Source organism: Ranitomeya variabilis, chromosome 1 (assembly GCF_051348905.1).
Source record: "Ranitomeya variabilis isolate aRanVar5 chromosome 1, aRanVar5.hap1, whole genome shotgun sequence".
Lineage (NCBI taxonomy): Eukaryota > Metazoa > Chordata > Amphibia > Anura > Dendrobatidae > Ranitomeya > Ranitomeya variabilis.
Window position 1 is genome coordinate 454,911,621 of NC_135232.1, and position 20,917 is coordinate 454,932,537.

The 20,917-nt window shown below is 41.6% G+C and overlaps 1 protein-coding gene across 2 annotated transcripts in view; it reads right to left on the reverse strand.

Annotated features, from left to right (window-relative positions):
* WDR64 (WD repeat domain 64) overlaps window positions 1-20,917 on the reverse strand; it is a 138,226-nt gene that overhangs the window by 56,375 nt on the left and 60,934 nt on the right. For both annotated transcript variants that reach the window (XM_077250003.1, XM_077249996.1), the window contains exons 11-17: window positions 13,775-13,914; window positions 10,768-10,894; window positions 5,663-5,811; window positions 4,115-4,238; window positions 2,959-3,131; window positions 1,968-2,138; window positions 1,722-1,751 (exon numbers count right to left, since the gene is read on the reverse strand). In XM_077250003.1, coding sequence (XP_077106118.1) covers window positions 1,722-1,751; window positions 1,968-2,138; window positions 2,959-3,131; window positions 4,115-4,238; window positions 5,663-5,811; window positions 10,768-10,894; window positions 13,775-13,914 — 914 coding nt within the window. The remainder of the gene's footprint in view (window positions 1-1,721; window positions 1,752-1,967; window positions 2,139-2,958; window positions 3,132-4,114; window positions 4,239-5,662; window positions 5,812-10,767; window positions 10,895-13,774; window positions 13,915-20,917) is intronic.

The following is a 20,917-nucleotide window of genomic DNA, read 5'->3' on the forward strand; positions in this document are numbered from 1 at the left end:
GCTCATTGTCAGTGTGACGTTGCAATGAAATGAGCTATCAATCAAGCTAAAGAGGCTGGTGCTGGGCAGGGAAGCAACCCTGAAGGCCCGGAAAAGTCCTCTGTCACATTCAGAGCGCTTGGTTTTAATTCATATGTAAATGAGGTGCTATGGTATTCGAGCTTTGAAAAGACCAACATTTAATTTTCTCTCTCTGATGTTAGAAAAATTGAATAAGTTAAATTATGAATTTCATCTAGTCATTAGAGCATTACCCTTTCCCTCAGAGGAGACTTTTTTCTTATCGAAATGTATATGTTTTTGGCAAGAAATATATTTTTAGCACAGGGCTTAATTAAAAATGTGGCATCGTTTGCCGACTAAAGCCTCTGTGTGGCACAATTGTAGGCTGAAGAGTGAGTTAACTGACAATCCATCAGTAAACGCTTTCTGACGGTCCAATGAGAGAGTTTGTAACTTTTTTATGTATTTTTTTTACATCCTATCAGCTAACTTATAATCATAGACCACATTAAAGTTGAATGTCCATGGAAACAAAGATTTTGTAAGAGCAAAATATTGTAACCTTTTTAAAGAAACCAATGATTTTTTTATAGCACCAGATACATGCATATAAGGTTAAAAAAAATGTTCCCAGATGGACTAACCCTTTAAGACTGAATAAGAGGATAAGAGGGTAGTCTAGGATCTCCAGAGTCCAGACTGTAGGACCATTTATAAAAACTGGCTTAATGTCCCATTGCATGTTAATACACTGCTTTTATTGGGTATTATTCATTGACAAACAGTAACGAATATCTGACAGTACAGAAGAGATGATCTTGATACATATATATGAAATGGGATATGGTTGCAGATGGTGGAGCTATTTTACGGATGACAGTCCTGTATCATGCCAACAGTAAAGCATTCTGGAACCATTCATGTGTGTAGTTGCTTTTCATACAGGCGAGTTGGCTTGCTCACAATTTTGCCTAAGAATATGGCCATGAATAACGAATTGTATGTAAACATCCTACAGGATTAACTTCTCCCAATGATGCAATTTGGTGGTGAATAATGCTTTTTCCAGCAAAATGGAGACCATTTCACAAGACAAAAGTGATGACTAAGGCTACTTTCACACTAGCGTTTTTTGCAATCCGTCGCAATGCGTCGTTTGGCCGAAAAAACGCATCCTGCAAAAGTGCTTGCAGGATGTGTTTTTTCCCCATAGACTAACATTAAGCGACGTATTGCGACGGATTGACACACGTTGCAACCGTCGTGCGACGGTTGCGCCGTGTTGTGGCGGACCGTTGGCACAAAAAAAGCTACATGTCACGTTTTTTTCCGCCGACGGTCCGCTTTTTACGACCGCGCATGCGTGGCCGGAACTCCGCCCCCCACCTCCCCGCACTTCCCCGCACCTCACAATGGGGCAGCGGATGCACTGGAAAAATGCATCCGCTGCCCCCGTTGTGCGGCGTATACAACGCTAGCGTCGGTAACCTCGGCCCGACGCACTGCGATGGGCCGAGCCTGACGCTAGTGTGAAAGTAGCCTTAGTGAATCATTGCATAAAACCTTAATATTTTGAGTCAATGGCCAGAAAACTCTGCAGATCTCAATCCATTGAGAACATGTAGCCAATCCTGAAAAAGTGAGTGGACTAACAACATTTCAGAAATTGTGATAAACTCCAAGCACTGATTAGACAAGAATGGGTTGTCATCACTCACGATTTGGCCTAGAAGCTGATATCCAGCATCCTGGGGAGAATTGAAAAAGTCTTGAAAAATCAGTGTTAACTCTGTAAATAATTTAGACTTTGTCAATAAAAGTCTAGTATTTCAACAATTATAGAAACATCTAACTAAAATATCTAAAAACACTGAAGCAGCAAACTTAGTGAAATCCAAGATATATGTCTATCTCAAAGCTTTGGGCCACAAATGTACCATAGATTTGACCAATACTGCAAATACCTGTTGCTCATTATATCCAGAGATCTTTGCACAAAATGGGATTTTGATGGCTGGTAAATATTTGGTACCCCCCATGGGTTTGTTGTGCGCTGGTTCGAATATCTTAAACCAAAGGCCATTATCTTCATTAAATTCCATGGTTACAAATAAGGCAGGATCATCCTCCCTTCCCTTAGAAAAATAAATCATTGTGTTACTCATCTGGCTTGATGCTGTCATTGAATCAAATACTGGTAAACCATCCACTAAGTTATATCATTATATATATTTCTTAATCACTCATGTTAATCCATCTGTAAAAAAAACAATTCGGAGACCTCTTTTTGATCAGCATTTTGTCATTCCTCCTTTATTTTCCAGTGTTAAGCCCCCGTCTCACTAAGCGAGATCGCTAGCGAGATCGCTGCTGAGTCACAACTTTCGTGACGCAACAGCGACCTCAATAGCGATCTCGCTATGTGTGACACGTAGCAGCGACCAGGCCCCTGCTGTGAGATCGCTGGTCGTGTCGGAATGGCCTGGACCTTTTTTTGATCGTTGAGGTCCCGCTGGGTGGCACACATCGCTGTGTTTGACACCTTACCAACGACCTCGTTGACGACTCAGACACTGAATCGTCATAATAGCTCCCATGTGACATCGTTGTACAGGTCGCTACAGGTCGCTGGTGAGATGTCAAACAGTGAGATCGCAGCAGCGATCGTTGGAAGATCTCACTGTTTGACATCTCACCAGCGACCACATAGCGACGCAGCAACGATCCCTGACAGGTCGTATCGTTGTCGGGATCGCTTTAGCGTCGCTAAGTGAGACGGGGCCTTTAGACTATATACAATCATACTGTGGCCAAGCCAAAAATGTCAAAGAAATTCTACATATCCAGGAGAAATGGCAGAGGAAGGACACAGCAATGTAAGGAAAGGTGCCCCAGAATTGTTACACGGGGTATAATGTCCTACAGTCATTTAGAGACAGTAAAAGTATTAAAAACCTGAATCATTTTTATATTCCCGCTGACATCCAGTGCAATAACTGCATGCTGATTATCATCGCATCTCAGGAAACTTAGCTGACAGAAGCCTTGATCTTCATATTTATATCTTCTATTGGGATGCAGAGCCTTGATTTCATAGCCATTTCCAAAATCCCAGATCTTCAATGACCCTACATAAGAATAAACAGTTCTCTGTAGTTGATTTTATATTTGTGCTTTGTTAAATATTTCTAACTACATATACTGTAACTGCAATGGACCCTTTTTAAAGAAGACCACTTTAAGCTTCTGTAGCAGTTAGGTTATAACTTCAATTTCCAGACTTTGGAATTATGTAATGTATGTACATATAAAAACCAATACCATCTATGTGGTCATATTATTGGGTGGATTCATTCTGTTACTCCCTTCTTCTGAATCCAGCACCAAGTGCTTCATCATCCTTCTGCAGCAGCCAGCTTCTTTGGCTCTTCTACAGATAGGTTGCTATTGCAACCCCATGTACTCTGGTGTCATCCCTCTCATGGGCCATGTAACCAAGTGTTTAGATGCCACCCGAGAATTCCGTTAGTTGACATACATGCTTCTACAGTGCAAAATTGCTCTACGAGTTCTGATAAAGGACTCTCTGCCAAACTTTGCTCTGCAGCTCAGTCTACTTTGCTTTTCCAGTCTGCCAGCTCTGCTTAAAGACATTCTGACAAACTCAGCTCTGCCACTGAGTCAACTTTCCTATACTGCTGTATATGATCTGCATTGGATTCTGCTGCAGAGCTCAACCACATCACTGGGTATGCACTACTTCCTCCTGGATACAACTTTGCTATGTCTGTTGCTTCAACTCTATCATCGGTTTCCATAATTCCAGTAAGGCTCCTAGTGTTGCAACTAGAGTCTCTATAGTTCAATTTCTGTTGCCCTGCTGCACCAACGTCACCTGTCCACGTTGCATATTAGCTACCAATCCAGACCTAGGGTTCTTGAGGATCCACCTCACCAAGTTAGATGAACTAGTGAATCTACTTTATTTAATTAAAAGGTTTATTTAATTTTTGGACCTACAGTGTCATTGTTTTCATCAATCCCCTCTTCCCTTAATAATACAGGTGGTAAATCTACATTTTGCTAGTTATTTTTTAAAACAAAAACAAACCATTATAAGCTCCGGTAGCAAAATGGAATCCATTTATATGAATATCAGCAGAAGTCACTTCAATTGTTGCTCCATGAGCCTCTTTAATTTCATATATTTGAAGACCTGTCTCCATTTCCCAAACCTACAATAAATAGAAGAATCATCAAAGTTAGTTGTAAACTTATCTCTCTACTTCCAGAAATATACAAAAAATGTTTGTGAACTACTTTCCATTATATTCCCCCCAGTTGTTAGGATGTTAGGATGGTCAACTGTTGTTCACTGACCTGGGGGGTATATTTTGGTTTGGTGGGGAAATGTAAAAGTAGCAGCACCAGGACTTTAGAGATAAAGGTCTACTAATTTATTTTCCACCACATATGCATGACATTTTGTTTTTGCTTTGATTCTCTTTCTAGGGGCCCTTTGAAACTGCTTTCTTTCCCACGTTCCGTTCAGTGGTCCCATTGAGGTTTTTGTCTGAACCTCCCTCTCAAAACTAGATTTGGGCATATGCACCAATAGGGTCATTGACTATAATGGTGCAGACGGAGTTACTGTGTGCTTTGTCGTGCATCATTTTCGGGCATGTATGCTTACAGGAGGTAGATATCCAGATGCAGTCCTTCAGTAAGTGTATATGCCCAACAAACCATGCAAGACAGAGCACACAGTTACTCTGTTCACAGCATTTTAGTCAATGGCCCCATCGGAGCATATGCCCGAATATCATTTTGTGGGCGATTCTTATGTGAGCCACGACAGGACCACTAAACATGGAAGAGAACGCAGTGTGAGCACCCGCTAAGCAATCTTTATTGCCATGTTCCAATAGGACGGTCTATTCCAGGCCAACAGAGGTAAGATAGTGGAGCACCTCAACGAACACTGTTTGTAGATGGTAAGGTATTACCACATTGTGAGCCCTACAGACCCTCCTACTGAGTGTGGGAGCACATAACTTTACCCTGCGTCAGCCGCTCCCAGGCCCACGAGACAGTTGTCAATTCTGGGATCTAGCAGGTGGTGATTATTGGAACAAAGACTGTTTTTCATTTGTCAGCTGCCATTAAGTCTGTGCCTCTGCCTTAGTATCATTACCAACCTTTGCATCTCATAATAAGCCGAAACTAGAAAGAGTCATACCTACTCAACAGTGAATTAAAAAAAGACATAAAACATCCATGACACATGTTTACTACCACTATCCCCATCCACAATTTACAGCAGCTGTAGTCTCTGTTAATCCTTTGCAGGAGATTAGGGCAGTGGAATCTTTGCAAAGCTCGTTGAGAGCAAATTGTTTGACTTTACCAGTGAATGGAGAGGACAATAATCGGGGATGGACTCCACACTTCATAGACGCCATAGCAATGCGTAGGCTATCTGCATTATATATATATATGCATTTGTATAGTTATTTACAGTACGTCTCATTTTTACCTTCAACAGCTGCCCTAGTGTGTGCTTGTCTTGTTAGAAATTCAGTCTAATGACATACACATTATTATTGATACATTTACAGTATATTTTAGATGTTAATAAATTCTTTCCATTCAGAGTTACCTTTAAAATTGATTCTGAACAGATACTGAAAACTTGATGAAAGACCTTGTTATATACAACAACATTTATTGACTGATCATGAGTATGCGGGATTTGTCTTGTATCCTGAATCATTCGTGTTAGGGGCCAAACATCTAACGTGCATGAACCTGAAAAAATAGGAATGCATGACAAAAGAACATTATTCATCAATATCTAAGACCTGAATAACGCCTTTAAGGAATGAATTGTATGTACACCGTGTGCCAAATTATTATGCAAATTGGATATGTGTCATAAATATGTACGGTAATTTTTGGTTTGTCAAATAAACTCATGGATGCTATTGTGTGTTTGGATCAATTAAATCAATCTCAGTCACCTGTGATAATTAGTTTGCCAAATGAGCCCAATTAAAGAAAAACTGCTTAAGAAGAATATTCCACATTAATAAGTAGGCCGCAGGTTTCAAGCAATACGGGAAAGAAAAAGGATTTCTGCTTCCCAAAAATGTCAAATAGTGCAATGCTTTGGACAAGGTATGAAATCATTAGAAACTTCACGTAAACTTAAGCGTGAGACAAACTCATTTTGGTGACCACCATCCTCCCCTGACCTCAAACCATATTGATAACCTTTGGAGTATTCTCAAGCAAGAGTTTTTTTAGTTTTGAAAAAAAAACTTATCATTGGGAGATTTGTCCAATAAAATTTGATTTATACTCTAACACAGTGTTCCCCAAGTCTGGTCCTCAAGAGCCACCAACAGGTCATGTTTTCAGGATTTCCTTAGTATTGCACAGGTGATAATTGCATCACCTGCACAGGCAATAATTCCATCACCTGTGTAATACTAAGGAAATCCTCAAAACATGACCTGTTGGTGGCTCTTGAGGACCGGACTTGGGGAACACTGCTCTAACAGTTAATGACTTGAACATTATACGGACTGATTTGCATCAAACATTTAGGGAAATCAGAGAAAAATAGAAATTGCATAATAATTTGTAATGTAGTGTATATATTTTTTTCTTTACTGACATAGAACCTTACAAAAAAATCAGTTCCATCAAGTTCATCTTTCCTTGACCAGATATACATTTATAAGCCACAATGCCACTTGTTGTGAAAAAAGCATTTAGCCTTTTTTTACATGCTGTTATAGTGTCTGCCATTACTACCTCTTGTGGTCGGCATTCCACAGTCTGACTGCTCTAACTGTAAAGAACCCTTTTCTATTTAGCTGCCAGAATCGCCTTTCTTCCATATGTAATCAGTGGTCTTTTGAAAGGTCCTTAGAATGAATAGGTCATGTGCCAGTGCTTTGTATTGATCACACATGTATTTACACATAAGAATAAGCTAAGCCAGTCCAAATTTTCCAACCTCTCATTATTGGAGAAGCCTCCCGTCACATACAATGATCTAGTTGTCTGTCATTGAACCAACACCAGATTTCCAATACACTTTTTAAAATGTGGAACCCAAACTGGATCCCATATTTAAGACGTGGCCTTGCAAATAGTTTATAGAGGGGTAATAGTACAAGATTTTAGCTCTTTTTTTATACATCCTAAAATCCTGTTTGCTTTTGCAGCTGCTGCTTGACATTGAGTGCTGTTGCTCAGCTTACTTGTAACCAGAATACCCAAGTCCTTCTCCATTTATGTACTTCCTACTATATTTCCATTTAATGTATGTGCAGTAATAGGATTACTCCAGCCTAGATGCATTACTCTATATTTGTCTACATTAACCCCTTTTCCCCCAAGGGTGGTTTGCACGTTAATGACCGGGCCAATTATTACAATTCTGACAACTGTCCCTTTATGAGGTTATAACTCTGGAACTATTCAACGGATCCTGATGATTGTGACACTGTTTTCTCGTAACATATTGTACTTCATGACAGTGGTAAAATTTCTTTGATATTATCTGCATTTATTTGTGAAAAAATGGAAATTTGGCAAAAATGTGGAAAAGTTCGCAATTTTCCAAATTTTAATTGTTATGCCCTTAAATCACAGAGATATGTCACACAAAATACTTAATAAGTAACATTTCCCACATGTCTACTTTACATCAGCACAATTTTGGAACCAATATTTTTTTTTGTTAGAGAGTTATAAGGGTTAAAAGTTGACCAGCAATTTCTCATTTTTACAACACCATTTTTTAGGGACCACATCACATTTGAAGTCACTTTGAGGTATCTTTATGATAGAAAATACCCAAGTGTGACAGCATTCTAAGAACTGCACCCCTCAAGGTGCTCAAAACCACATTCAAGAAGTTTATTAACCCTTCAGGTGCTTCACAGGAATTTTATTTTTGGAATGTTTAAAAAAAAATGAACATTTAACTTTTGTTCACAAATAATTTACTTCAGCTCCAATTTGTTTTATTTTACCAAGGGTAACAGAAGAAATTGGACCCCAAAAGTTGTTGTAAAATTTGTCCTGAGTACACTGATGCTCCATATGTGGGGGTAAACCACTGGGCGTATGGCAGAGCTCGGAAAGGAAGATAGGACGCCATGTCGGATTTGGAGAGCCCCAGATGTGCCTAAACATTGAAAACCCCCACAAGTGACACCATTTTGGAAAGTAGACCCCCTAAGGAACTTATCTAGATGTGTGGTGAGCACTTTGACCCACCAAGTGCTTCACAGAAGTTTATAATGTAGAGCCATAAAAATAAAAAATCATATTTTTTCACAAAAATGATCTTTTCGCTTCCAATTTGTTATTTTCCCAAGGGGAACAGGACAAATTGCACAACAACTTTTGGGGTCCAATTTATTCTGAGTACGCTGATACCCCATATGTGGGTTAAACCCCTGTTTGAGTGCACGGGAGAGCTCAGAAGGGAAGGAGCACTGTTTTACTTTTTCAATGCAGAACTTGCTGGAATTGAGATCGGACACCATGTCGCATTTGGAGAGTCCCTGATGTGCCTAAACAGTGGAAACCCCCCAATTCTAACTGAAACCCTAACCCAAACACACCCCTAAACCTAATCCCAACCCTAACCATAACCCTAACCACACCCCTAACCCAAACACGCCCCTAACCCTAATCCCAACCATAACCCTAACCACACCCCTAACCCTAACCCTAATCCCAACAGTAAATGTAATCCAAACCCTAACCCTAACTTTAGCCCCAACCCTAACTTTAGCCCCAACCCCAACCCTAACTTTAGCCCCAATCCTAACCCTATCTTTAGCCCCAACCCTAACTCTAACCCTAACCCTAATGGGAAAATGGAAATAAATACATTTTTTAATTTTATTATTTTTCCCTAACTAAGGGGGTGATGAAGGGGGTTTGATTTACTATTTATAGTGGGGGGGGTAGCGGATTTTCATGATTGGCAGCTATCACACACTAAAAGACGCTTTTTTTTTTGCAAAAAATAGTTTTTGCGTCTCTCCACATTTTGAGAGCTATAATTTTTCCATATTTTGGTCCACAAAGTTATATGAGGTCTTGTTTTTTTGCGGGACAAGTTGACGTTTTTATTTGAACCATTTTCAGGCACGTGACATCTTTTGATCACTTTTTACTCCGATTTTTGTGAGGAAAAATAACCAAAAACCAGCTATCCGTGAATTTCTTTAGGGGGGGGGGCATTTATACCATTCCACGTTTGGTAAAATTGATAAAGCAGTTTTATTCCTTGGGTCAGTACGATTACAGCGATACCTCATTTATATCATTTTTTTATGTTTTGGCGCTTTTATACGATAAAAACTATTTTATACAAAAATTAATTATTTTTGCATCGCTTTATTCTGAGGACTATAACTTTTTTACTTTTTCTCTCATGATGCTGTTTGGTGGCTCATTTTTTGCGGGACAAGATGACGCTTTCTGCGGTACCATGTTTTTTAATATTCGTCTTTTTTATCGCGTTATTCCACTTTTTGTTCGGCGGTATGATAATAAAGCGTTGTTTTTTGCCTCTTTTTTTTTTTACGGTGTTCACTGAAGGGATTAACTAGTGGGACAGTTTTATAGGTCGGGTCATTACGGACCCGGCGATACTAAAAATGTGTACTTTTATTTATTTTTTTAATTTAGATAAACAAATGTATTTATTGGAACAATATTTTTTTTTTCTTTATTTAGGAATTCTTTTTTTTTTTTTTTTTTTTTTAACACATATAAATATTTTTTTTTTTACTTTTTTACTTTGTCCCGGGGGGACATGACTATATAGTGACTTTGCAAAGCACTGTGTCAGATCAGCGATCTGACAGGCAGTGCAGGAAGCTTGCCGGCGCCTGCTCTCAGAAGGAGCCCCGTGGCCATTTTGGATCTGGGGCCTGCAGGGAGGAGACGCTTGGAACAATGCAATCACATCGTTCCAAGGGTCTCAGGGAAGCATGCAGGGAGCCCCCTCCGATGCGATGAGACCCTATGCCGCCGGAACACTGCGATCATGTTTGAATGCAGTGTTACGGGGGTTAATGTGCTGGGAGCGGTCCATGACCGCTCCTGGCACATAGTGCCGGATGTCAGCTGTAATAATAAGCTGACACCCGGCGGCGATCGGCGTGCTCCCCCCGTGAGCGCGGATGATAGCCCCTGACATACTATCCCGTCAATGGGAATTAAGTCCAAGGTCCCCTCGACGGGATAGTATGTCATATGGCAGAAAGGGGTTAAACCTCACCGGCCAAGTGTTTGCCCATGTAAACATCTTATCCAGATAGTTTTGTAATTATACGAGGTGTTACCCCCAAAAAACGGGAATTACTTATTTAAATTTTTTTAATTCAATATAACATATTGAAAACATTAATCCCCTTCAAAATACTGTCCATTAGATGATATACACTTGTGCTAAAGGGGATTAATGTTTTCAAGATGTTAGCTTGAATTAAAAAAAATTAAATAAGTAATTCTGTTTTTTTTAGGTACCTCCTTCATATTGCTATGCTCCGTTTTTAATATCCTACATAGTTTTGTGTCATCAGCAAAGACTGATACTTGACCATCAATCCCATCCACAAGGTTATTAATAAAGGGATTAAAAAGAGTTAGGCTTTACACAGTCTTATGGTCTCTACTGCTGATACTTATTTCCATCAATCCATTGACTTAATATAAATCTCTTACCGGTGATAAGTCTAAGATGCTTATTATCAAATATCATGGAGTTTATTCGCATGTCACAAGGTCCCTGTTGGGTATCAGAGAAAACTTGCAGTAATGAAAGTGTGTATATATCCCATACTCTGAATCCCTGCAGTGCAAAAAAGTATAAATATATTTGCTCTAGATTATTCAATTTCAACCTTGAACAACACTTTGGTTTGTATATAGGTACATTTACCTAGTGTATATAGCCATACATTCATTTGCTTTTTCACCTCTGTACAGATTATGGTGTAGAGTCTGCTGCAGGGGTGTAACTACAGTGGGTGCAGAAGTTGCAGTCACACTCAGGTCCTGGAGCCTAGGGGACTAAAAGGTTCCTTTGGCCATAATATGTAGACCAATACTATTAAAGATTCATGATAGTTGGGAGCCCTGCATATCATCCAAGCTGGCTATGCAGACAGTTGAGTGTCTTAGGATATTTTGGTTCTGAGGCCTGCAAAATTGTGAATGCAGCCCTGGCTATTTAACAACCAGGACTCTAGGTTTCACAAATACTGCATACTTGAAAAGCAAATTACACAAATTTTCTTTTCTCAGGCCATTAAAGCAGCCCTTTTTAGGAAGCTTTTTTGTTCGCTTCCTTGCACCACTGTCAAGATGTGTCGGTCTGAAGTAAGTGACAGGGGGCATGCAACTGTCCCTGGAGCCCTCACTATCACTGTCCCAGGGGTACTCTTGAAAATAGAGAGGCCTGGGTCTCCAACTTTACGATGCTGCTAAATGCACACTGAAACTATCCCATGGAGGTATGGGACTGACGTGAACAGATAGCACAAACCGGACAGACAGAGGAAACAGATTGGGATTAAAAGAAACTGCAATCATACAAAAACGCTCATGAAACAGCAAAGTAGAAAACAAGGGAATGGTAGGAGTGACCAACCAAATGGTAGAGAATAAGGAAATACACACACTACCAAAACTACTCAGTTATCTTCTAGAGAAAGCACTAACTAATTGTCACAAATAAGAACTACTCCTTCACCAGCAAACTGGGTAGTAAGCTATCACCAGCAGGAAACAGAGGTAACAGTTAGGTTTAAATAGAAGGCCCTGCAGAGTGATATGGTTTGCTATTTGGCCTATGTTAAACACCAGCTGTAAGAAAGGAGTGGATAAAAAGGCAAAAGGTCAGCGGACAGCAACCGGATCTCCAGTGGCTCATTGGATAGGAACGCTGTCAGACAAACACAAGACTGCCAGATCAAATTATGAGGCATGACAATACCTACTTCTACCAGGGGCCACTGGACCCAAAGAAATCACAAACTACTGATGCCGCTGACAGAACTCCCTCACTAGACAGTCTGCATGCAAATCTTTTGCATCAACTTCGGCAATAGCCTCCGGACCAACACCCTTCCCTTTAATGTGATGTTGTCGTTCATGTCTGATACGTCTGGAGCCCAACATCCGCTCCCCCTCACTCTTCTTGTCAAGCAAATTCTTTGCCCCAACATTCTTAGTATCAGGTACATATGCCAACAACAAACCAACATTGGATTGACTGAGGACAGGGGCTTTAGAAAATGCTGTTTGAGGGCAGCAAAAGCATCCAAGACCTCCGTAGTCCAAGAGGAAAAATCAGTACCCTTCTTGGTCCTTAATGAACTTACGATAGCAATAGACAACCTCTAAGAACCTCTTTACGGTTAGTTGATTGTACCCAATCCAGGATGGCCTGTACCTTGGCGAAGTGCATCTGAGCAGCATCACTGTTTCAGTTCAGTCATCGAATCCTAATTCAAAACGGAAGGAGGAGATCTCATAGATTACAGGGATTTGGATAAGCAATTGGAAAAACAGTTATTCCCCCAAGACATAACCTCACAAATCTTCCAATTTTAGCTGGGAAGGAAGGTAGAACCATAAAGCACACCCACATTCATCCATACATGCTCAACCTTAGAAGTGACAGGAGTCTGGATAAGGCGTGGACTATCAATTGCAGCTACTTGAACAGGATGACCAAGAGTTTTAACAGTATAACCACATTTGCCTGCAAATTCACTGTCAATGAGATCTAAGGCGAAACCCGAGTCAACAAATCCAGAGGAAACAATGACTCCAGATTTGGTAGCCAAAGACACCTGTAAAAAATAACCCCTAGTCTGCATCTGAGACAGATTCAAACATCCAGAAACAGTGCTCTTACAAACTAGTGACTCTTTTTATTCTCTTTCCTTAGCCTTAAGAAACTCTTTATTGTATCTGAGACACTGAATCATCACTTGACCAATTCCACTGCAGTACAGACAGAAACAAGCAGGAGTTTCAAATTTTGCTCACTCCATGGAAGCTCTGCAAGCCCAAATCTTCATCGGACTGAAACCGGAACCCCAGAAGTTCACTGGATAGAGACGACGGCAGACAAACACAAGACTTCCTGATCGAAAGCTGAGGCATGACAATCACTGATTTAGCATTGTGCCCCCTCTGTTCACTGTTTTTCCATGCAAGGCAGTGCTTCTGGTCACCCGCTCTGCTCACCAACTATCACTTGAATAAGGTTGTACTTCAGTTCCCTGCACAGCCAGAAGGCCAGGGTTCATTGGGAAGGGGAAAAAGAGAAGATGCAGTTCTAAACAACTGCTGTGTTGCCCTTACTCTTAGGATTGGTGAGAGTCTGGGAGGTTAAACCAACCCAATAATACAATTATGGCATATCCTACAGAGACATGGTACATTAAGAGGTTAAGTAACCTATTTTGGTATAAACCACATTATAATGCTTAGTTTTCCCTGTAAAGCAGGAACAATGAGGCTGACAATAGTGGGGCTCCTTATCTCCTCATGATACCTTTATGCTTATCTCAGAACTGCATGATGGAAGGAATTGACTTCTCCATTATAACTCTATGGTGTCCATATGAAATGCTCTAACATATAATTTGAATAGTTATGACTTTCAATGTAGAAGCTATATTAGCAGAAACATTTCATCTAATATAGAATTAATTACCCTTGCAGTTGACAAACTAATAATGTGCTGGTCTTTTTCATTGACTGAGATGTCTGCAATTGAGTACAAATGGCCAACTAATTTTTCCATAGGTTTCTTCATAAAATTTGGATGCCACAAGCGTATAACTTTATCAGCTCCTGTAATAAAGTAAATTTACAAGAATACTTTTTATTCACAATTACATAGGTTGAAAAAAGATTAACCTTTCTCCACCAATTATACATTTTGTCACTAAATTAAATATTATCCACAATGTTATATGTACTGAAGAAATTATTCAGTTGTTTTTTAAAAGCTGTTATAGTGATTTGTGCAAACTAGCAAGAACATCAAAAAGATACATGTTGCATTTACATTCCCTGACAGAAGTTATGTCGCTTTTCCATGTTATGTAAATAAAAGCTTGTAACCTGATGTTAAATTCATCCATTGGTTGTATAAATTATTCTTTTGAAAGCTGAAACCCTCCAAAGTGTGGTTTAGGTTAAGAAAATAAATTGGCATCAATGCAGAAATATTGATCAGTTAATGGACACAGAATGGTCAGATTTTGGCAAGACAAAAGTTTTGCCGCCCACAGAAAGTAATGTGATATTCAAACAAATAATTAACTTAACCCCTTTCTGACATATGACGTACTATCCCGTTGAGGTGGGGTGGGCCCGTATGACCATCGATGGGATAGTACGTCATATGCAATCGGCCGCGCTCAAGGGGGGAGCGCGGCCGATCGCGGCTGGGTGTCAGCTGACTATCGCAGCTGACATCCGGTACTATGAGCCAGGAGCGGTCACGGACCGCCCCCAGCACATTAACCCCCGGCACACTGCGATCAAACATGATCGCAGTGTTCTGGCGGTATATGGAAGCATTGCGCAGGGAGGGGGCTCCCTGCAGGCTTCCCTGAGACCCCCAGAGCAACGCGATGTGATCGCACTGCTCCGAGGGTCTCCTACCTCCTCCTTCCTGCAGGCCCCGGATCCAAAATGGCTGCGGGGCTGCATCCGGGTCCTGCAGGGAGGTGGCTTACCAAGCGCCTGCTCAGTGCAGGCGGTGGTAAGCCTGCAGCACTGTAAGTCAGATCGCTGATCTGACACAGTGCACAGCAAAGTGTCAGATCAGCGATCTTACACTATAACATGATGCCCCCCCAGGGCAATGTTATAGTGTAAAAAAAAAATATTCACATGTGTAAAAAAAAAAATAAAAAAAATTCCTAAAAAAAAATTTTAAAAATAAAAATATATTGTTCCCATAAATACATTTCTTTATCTAAATAAAATAAAAAACAATAAAAGTACACATATTTAGTATCGCCGTGTCCGTAACGACCCGACCTATAAAACTGTCCCACTAGTTAACCCCTTCAGTGAACACCGTAAAAAAAAAGGAGGCAAAAACAACGCTTTATTATCATACCGCCAAACAAAAAGTGGAATAACACGCGATCAAAACGACGGATATAAATAACCATGGTACCGCTGAAAACGTCATCTTGTCCCGCAAAAAAAGAGCCACCACACAGCATCATCAGTGAAAAAATAAAAAAGTTATAGTCCTCAGGATAAAGCGATGGAAAAATAGTTATTTTTTCTATAAAATAGTTTTTATCGTTTAAAAGCGCCAAAACATAAAAAAAAATAAATGAGGTATCGCTGTAATCGTACTGACCCGAAGAATAAAACTGCTTTATCCATTTTACCAAACGCGCAACGGTATAAATGCCCCCACCCAAAAGAAATTCATGAATAGCTGGTTTTTGGTAATTCTGCCTCACAAAAATCGGAATAAAAAGCGATCAAAAAATGTCACGTTCCCGAAAATGTTACCAATAAAAACGTCAACTCGTCCCGCAAAAAAACAAGACCTCACATGACTCTGTGGACCAAAATATGGAAAAATTATAGCTCTCAAAATGTGGTAATGCAAAAAATATTTTTTGCAATAAAAAGCGTCTTTTAGTGTGTGACGGCTGCCAATCATAAAAATCCGCTAAAAAACCAGCCGTAAAAGTAAATTAAACCCCCCTTCATCACCCCCTTAGTTAGGGAAAAATTAAAAAAATTTATTTATTTCCATTTTCCATTAGGGTTAGGGCTAGGGTTAGGGTTAGGGTTAGGGCTAGGGTTAGGGTTAGGGCTAGGGTTAGGGCTAGGGTTAGGGCTAGGGTTAGGGCTAGGGTTAGGGCTAGGGTTGGGGCTAGGGTTAAGGCTACAGTTAGGGTTGGGGCTAAAGTTAGGGTTAGGATTTGGATTACATTTATGGTTGGGAATACGGTTGGAATTAGGGTTAGGGGTGTGTCAGGGTTAGGAGTGTGGTTAGGGTTACCATTGGGATTAGAGTTAGGAGTGTGTTTGGATTAGGGTTTCAGTTATATTTGGGGGGTTTCCACTGTTTAGGCACATCAGGGGCTCTCCAAACGCAACATGGAGTCCCATCTCAATTCCAGTCAATTTTGCATTGAATTGTCAAATGGCGCTCCTTCCCTTCCGAGCTCTGCCATGCGCCCAAACAGTGGTTAACCCCCACATATGGTGTATCAGCGTACTCAGGACAAATTGTACAACAACTTTTGGGGTCCAATTTCTTTTTTACCCTTGGGAAAATAAAAAATTGGGGGCGAAAAGATAATTTTTGTGAAAAAATATGATTTTTTATTTTTACGGCTCTGCATTATAAACTTCTGTGAAGCACTTGGTGGGTCAAAGTGCTCACCACACATCTAGATAAGTTCCTTAGGGGGTCTACTTTCCAAAATGGTGTTACTTGTGGGGGGTTTCAAAGTTTAGGCACATCAGTGGCTCTCCAAATGCAACATGGCGTCCCATCTCAATTTCAGTCAATTTTGCATTGAAAAGTCAAATGGCGCTCCTTCGCTTCCGAGCTGTGCCATGCGCCCAAACAGTGGTTAACCCCCACATATGGGGTATCAGCGTACTCAGGACAAATTGTACAACACCTTTTGCAGGCTATTTTCTCCTCTTACCCAGGAAAAATAAAACAAATTGGAGCTGAAGTACATTTTTTGAGAAAAAAAGTTAAATGTTCATTTTTATTTAAACATTCCAAAAATTCCTGTGAAACACCTGAAGGGTTAATAAACTTCTTGAATGTGGTTTTGAGCACCTTGAGGGGTGCAGTTTTTAGAATGGTGTCACACTTGGTTATTTTCTATCATATAGACCCCTCAAAATGACTTCAAATGAGATGTGGTCCCTAAAAAAAAAATGGTGTTGTAAAAATGAGAAATTGCTGGTCAACTTTTAACCCTTATAACTCCTGTTATGACCCCAATGGCGAGGGTCTCAGAGGAACGTGGAAGTCTGCAGAATACAAAAATCCAGCTCATAGGGCAGTGGTAACTGGGTTGACCATATATCTACTCCTAACGCCAACACTAGAAGTAGCCGGGGATCATTCCTACGTTGATTCTAGATGACACGCGCCAGCCGGAGAATCTAGCTACCCCTAGTAGAGGAAAACAAAGACCTTTCTTGCCTCCAGAGAAGGGGACCCCAAAGCTGGATAGAAGCCCCCCACAAATAATGACGGTGAGGTAAGAGGAAATGACAAACACAGAAATGAATCAGGTTTAGCACAGAGAGGCCCGCTTACTGATAGCAGAATAAAGAAAGGTAACTTATATGGTCAACAAAAACCCTATCAAAATCCACACTGGAAATTCAAGAACCCCCGAACCGTCTAACGGTCCGGGGGGAGAACACCAGCCCCCTAGAGCTTCCAGCAAAGGTCAGGATATAGATTTGGAACAAGCTGGACAAAAATACAAAACCAAAACAAATAGCAAAAAGCAAAAGGCAGACTTAGCTGATATAACTGGAACCAGGATCAGTAGACAAGAGCACAGCAGACTAGCTCTGATAACTACGTTGCCAGGTATTGAACTGAAGGTCCAGGGAGCTTATATAGCAACACCCCTAACTAACGACCCAGGTGCGGATAAAAGGAATGACAGAAAAACCAGAGTCAAAAAACTAGTAACCACTAGAGGGAGCAAAAAGCAAATTCACAACAGTACCCCCCCCTTAGTGAGGGGTCACCGAACCCTCACCACGACCACCAGGGCGATCAGGATGAGCGGCATGAAAGGCACGAACCAAATCGGCCGCATGAACATCAGAGGCGACCACCCAGGAATTATCCTCCTGACCATAGCCCTTCCACTTGACCAGGTACTGAAGCCTCCGCCTGGAGAGGCGAGAATCCAAGATCTTCTCCACCACGTACTCCAACTCGCCCTCAACCAACACCGGAGCAGGAGGCTCAGCAGAAGGAACTACAGGCACAATGTACCGCCGCAACAAGGACCTATGAAATACATTGTGAATAGCAAACGACACAGGAAGATCCAGACGAAAAGATACAGGATTAAGGATTTCCAATATCTTGTAAGGCCCAATAAAACGAGGTTTAAATTTGGGAGAGGAGACCTTCATAGGAACAAAGCGGGAAGAAAGCCATACCAAATCCCCAACACGTAGTCGGGGACCCACACCGCGGCGGCGGTTGGCAAAGCGCTGAGCCTTCTCCTGTGACAACTTCAAGTTGTCCACCACATGATTCCAGATCTGCTGCAACCTATCCACCACAGAATCCACCCCAGGACAGTCAGAAGGCTCCACATGACCCGAAGAAAAGCGAGGATGGAAACCAGAGTTGCAGAAAAAAGGCGAAACCAAGGTGGCGGAACTAGCCCGATTATTAAGGGCAAACTCAGCCAACGGCAAGAATGTCACCCAATCGTCCTGATCAGCAGAGACAAAACACCTCAAATAAGCCTCCAAAGTCTGATTGGTTCGCTCCGTCTGTCCATTAGTCTGAGGATGGAAAGCAGACGAAAACGACAAATCAATGCCCATCCTACTACAAAAGGATCGCCAGAACCTGGAAATGAACTGGGATCCTCTGTCTGACACAATATTCTCAGGGATGCCGTGCAAACGAACCACGTTCTGGAAAAACACAGGAACCAGATCGGAAGAGGAAGGCAGCTTAGGCAAAGGAACCAAATGGACCATCTTGGAGAAGCGATCACATATCACCCAGATAACGGACATGCCCTGAGATAGCGGAAGATCAGAAATGAAATCCATGGAGATATGTGTCCAAGGTCTCTTCGGGACAGGCAAGGGCAAGAGCAAACCGCTGGCACGAGAACAGCAAGGCTTAGCTCGAGCACAAGTCCCACAGGACTGCACAAATGACCGCACATCCCTTGACAAGGAAGGCCACCAAAAGGACCTGGCCACCAGATCTCTGGTGCCAAAAATTCCCGGGTGACCTGCCAACACCGAGGAATGAACCTCGGAAATGACTCTGCTGGTCCACTTATCCGGGACAAACAGTCTGTCAGGTGGACAAGACTCAGGCCTATCAGCCTGAAATCTCTGCAACACACGTCGCAGATCCGGAGAAATAGCTGACAAGATAACTCCATCTTTAAGAATACCAACAGGATCAGCGACTCCAGGAGCATCAGGCACAAAGCTCCTAGAAAGAGCATCGGCCTTCACATTCTTTGAACCTGGTAAATACGAGACAACAAAATCAAAGCGGGAGAAAAACAATGACCAGCGGGCCTGTCTCGGATTAAGGCGTTTAGCAGACTCGAGATACATCAGATTTTTGTGATCAGTCAAGACCACCACACGATGCTTAGCACCCTCGAGCCAATGACGCCACTCCTCAAATGCCCATTTCATGGCCAACAACTCCCGATTGCCCACATCATAATTTCGCTCGGCAGGCGAAAACTTCCTAGAGAAAAAGGCACAAGGTTTCATAACAGAGCAACCAGGGCCTCTCTGCGACAAAACGGCCCCTGCCCCAATCTCCGAAGCATCCACCTCAACCTGAAAGGGAAGTGAGACGTCAGGCTGGCACAAAACAGGCGCCGAAGTAAACCGGCGTTTCAACTCCTGGAAAGCCTCCACGGCAGCAGGAGCCCAGTTAGCTACATCGGAGCCCTTCTTGGTCATATCCGTCAAAGGTTTCACAATGCTAGAAAAATTAGCAATAAAACGACGGTAGAAGTTAGCGAAGCCCAAGAACTTCTGAAGACTCTTAACTGACGAGGGCTGAGTCCAATCAAGAATAGCTCGGACCTTGACTGGGTCCATCTCCACAGCAGAAGGGGAAAAAATGAACCCCAAAAAGGGAACCTTCTGTACACCAAAGAGACACTTTGAGCCCTTGACAAACAAAGAATTTTCACGCAAAATTTTAAAGACCAACCTGACCTGCTCCACATGCGAATCCCAATTATCAGAAAAAAACAAAATATCATCCAGATAAACAATCAAAAATTTATCCAGATACTTCCGGAAAATGTCATGCATAAAGGACTGAAAAACTGAAGGCGCATTGGAGAGCCCAAAAGGCATCACCAAGTACTCAAAATGACCTTCGGGCGTATTGAATGCGGTTTTCCATTCATCACCTTGCTTAATGCGCACAAGGTTGTACGCACCACGAAGGTCTATCTTGGTGAACCACTTGGCACCCTTAATCCGGGCAAACAAGTCAGACAACAGCGGTAAAGGATACTGAAATTTGACAGTGATCTTATTTAAAAGCCGATAATCAATACAAGGTCTCAAAGATCCGTCCTTTTTTGCCACAAAAAAGAATCCCGCACCAAGAGGGGAAGAAGACGGACGAATATGTCCTTTCTCCAGAGACTCCTTGATATATGAACGCATAGCGGTATGTTCAGGTACCGACAGATTAAACAGTCTTCCCTTAGGAAACTTACTGCCTGGGATCAAATCTATAGCACAGTCACAGTCCCTATGAGGAGGCAGTGCACTGGACTCAGACTCACTGAAGACATCCTGATAATCAGACAAATACTCCGGAACTTCCGAAGGCGTAGAAGAAGCAATAGACACAGGCAGGGAATCCCCATGAATACCACGACAGCCCCAACTTGAGACTGACATAGCCTTCCAGTCCAGGACTGGATTATGGGTCTGTAACCATGGCAGCCCTAAAACAACCAAATCATGCATTTTATGTAAAACCAGGAAACGTATCACCTCGCGGTGTTCAGGAGTCATGCACATGGTAACCTGTGTCCAATACTGCGGTTTATTTGCTGCCAATGGTGTAGCATCAATA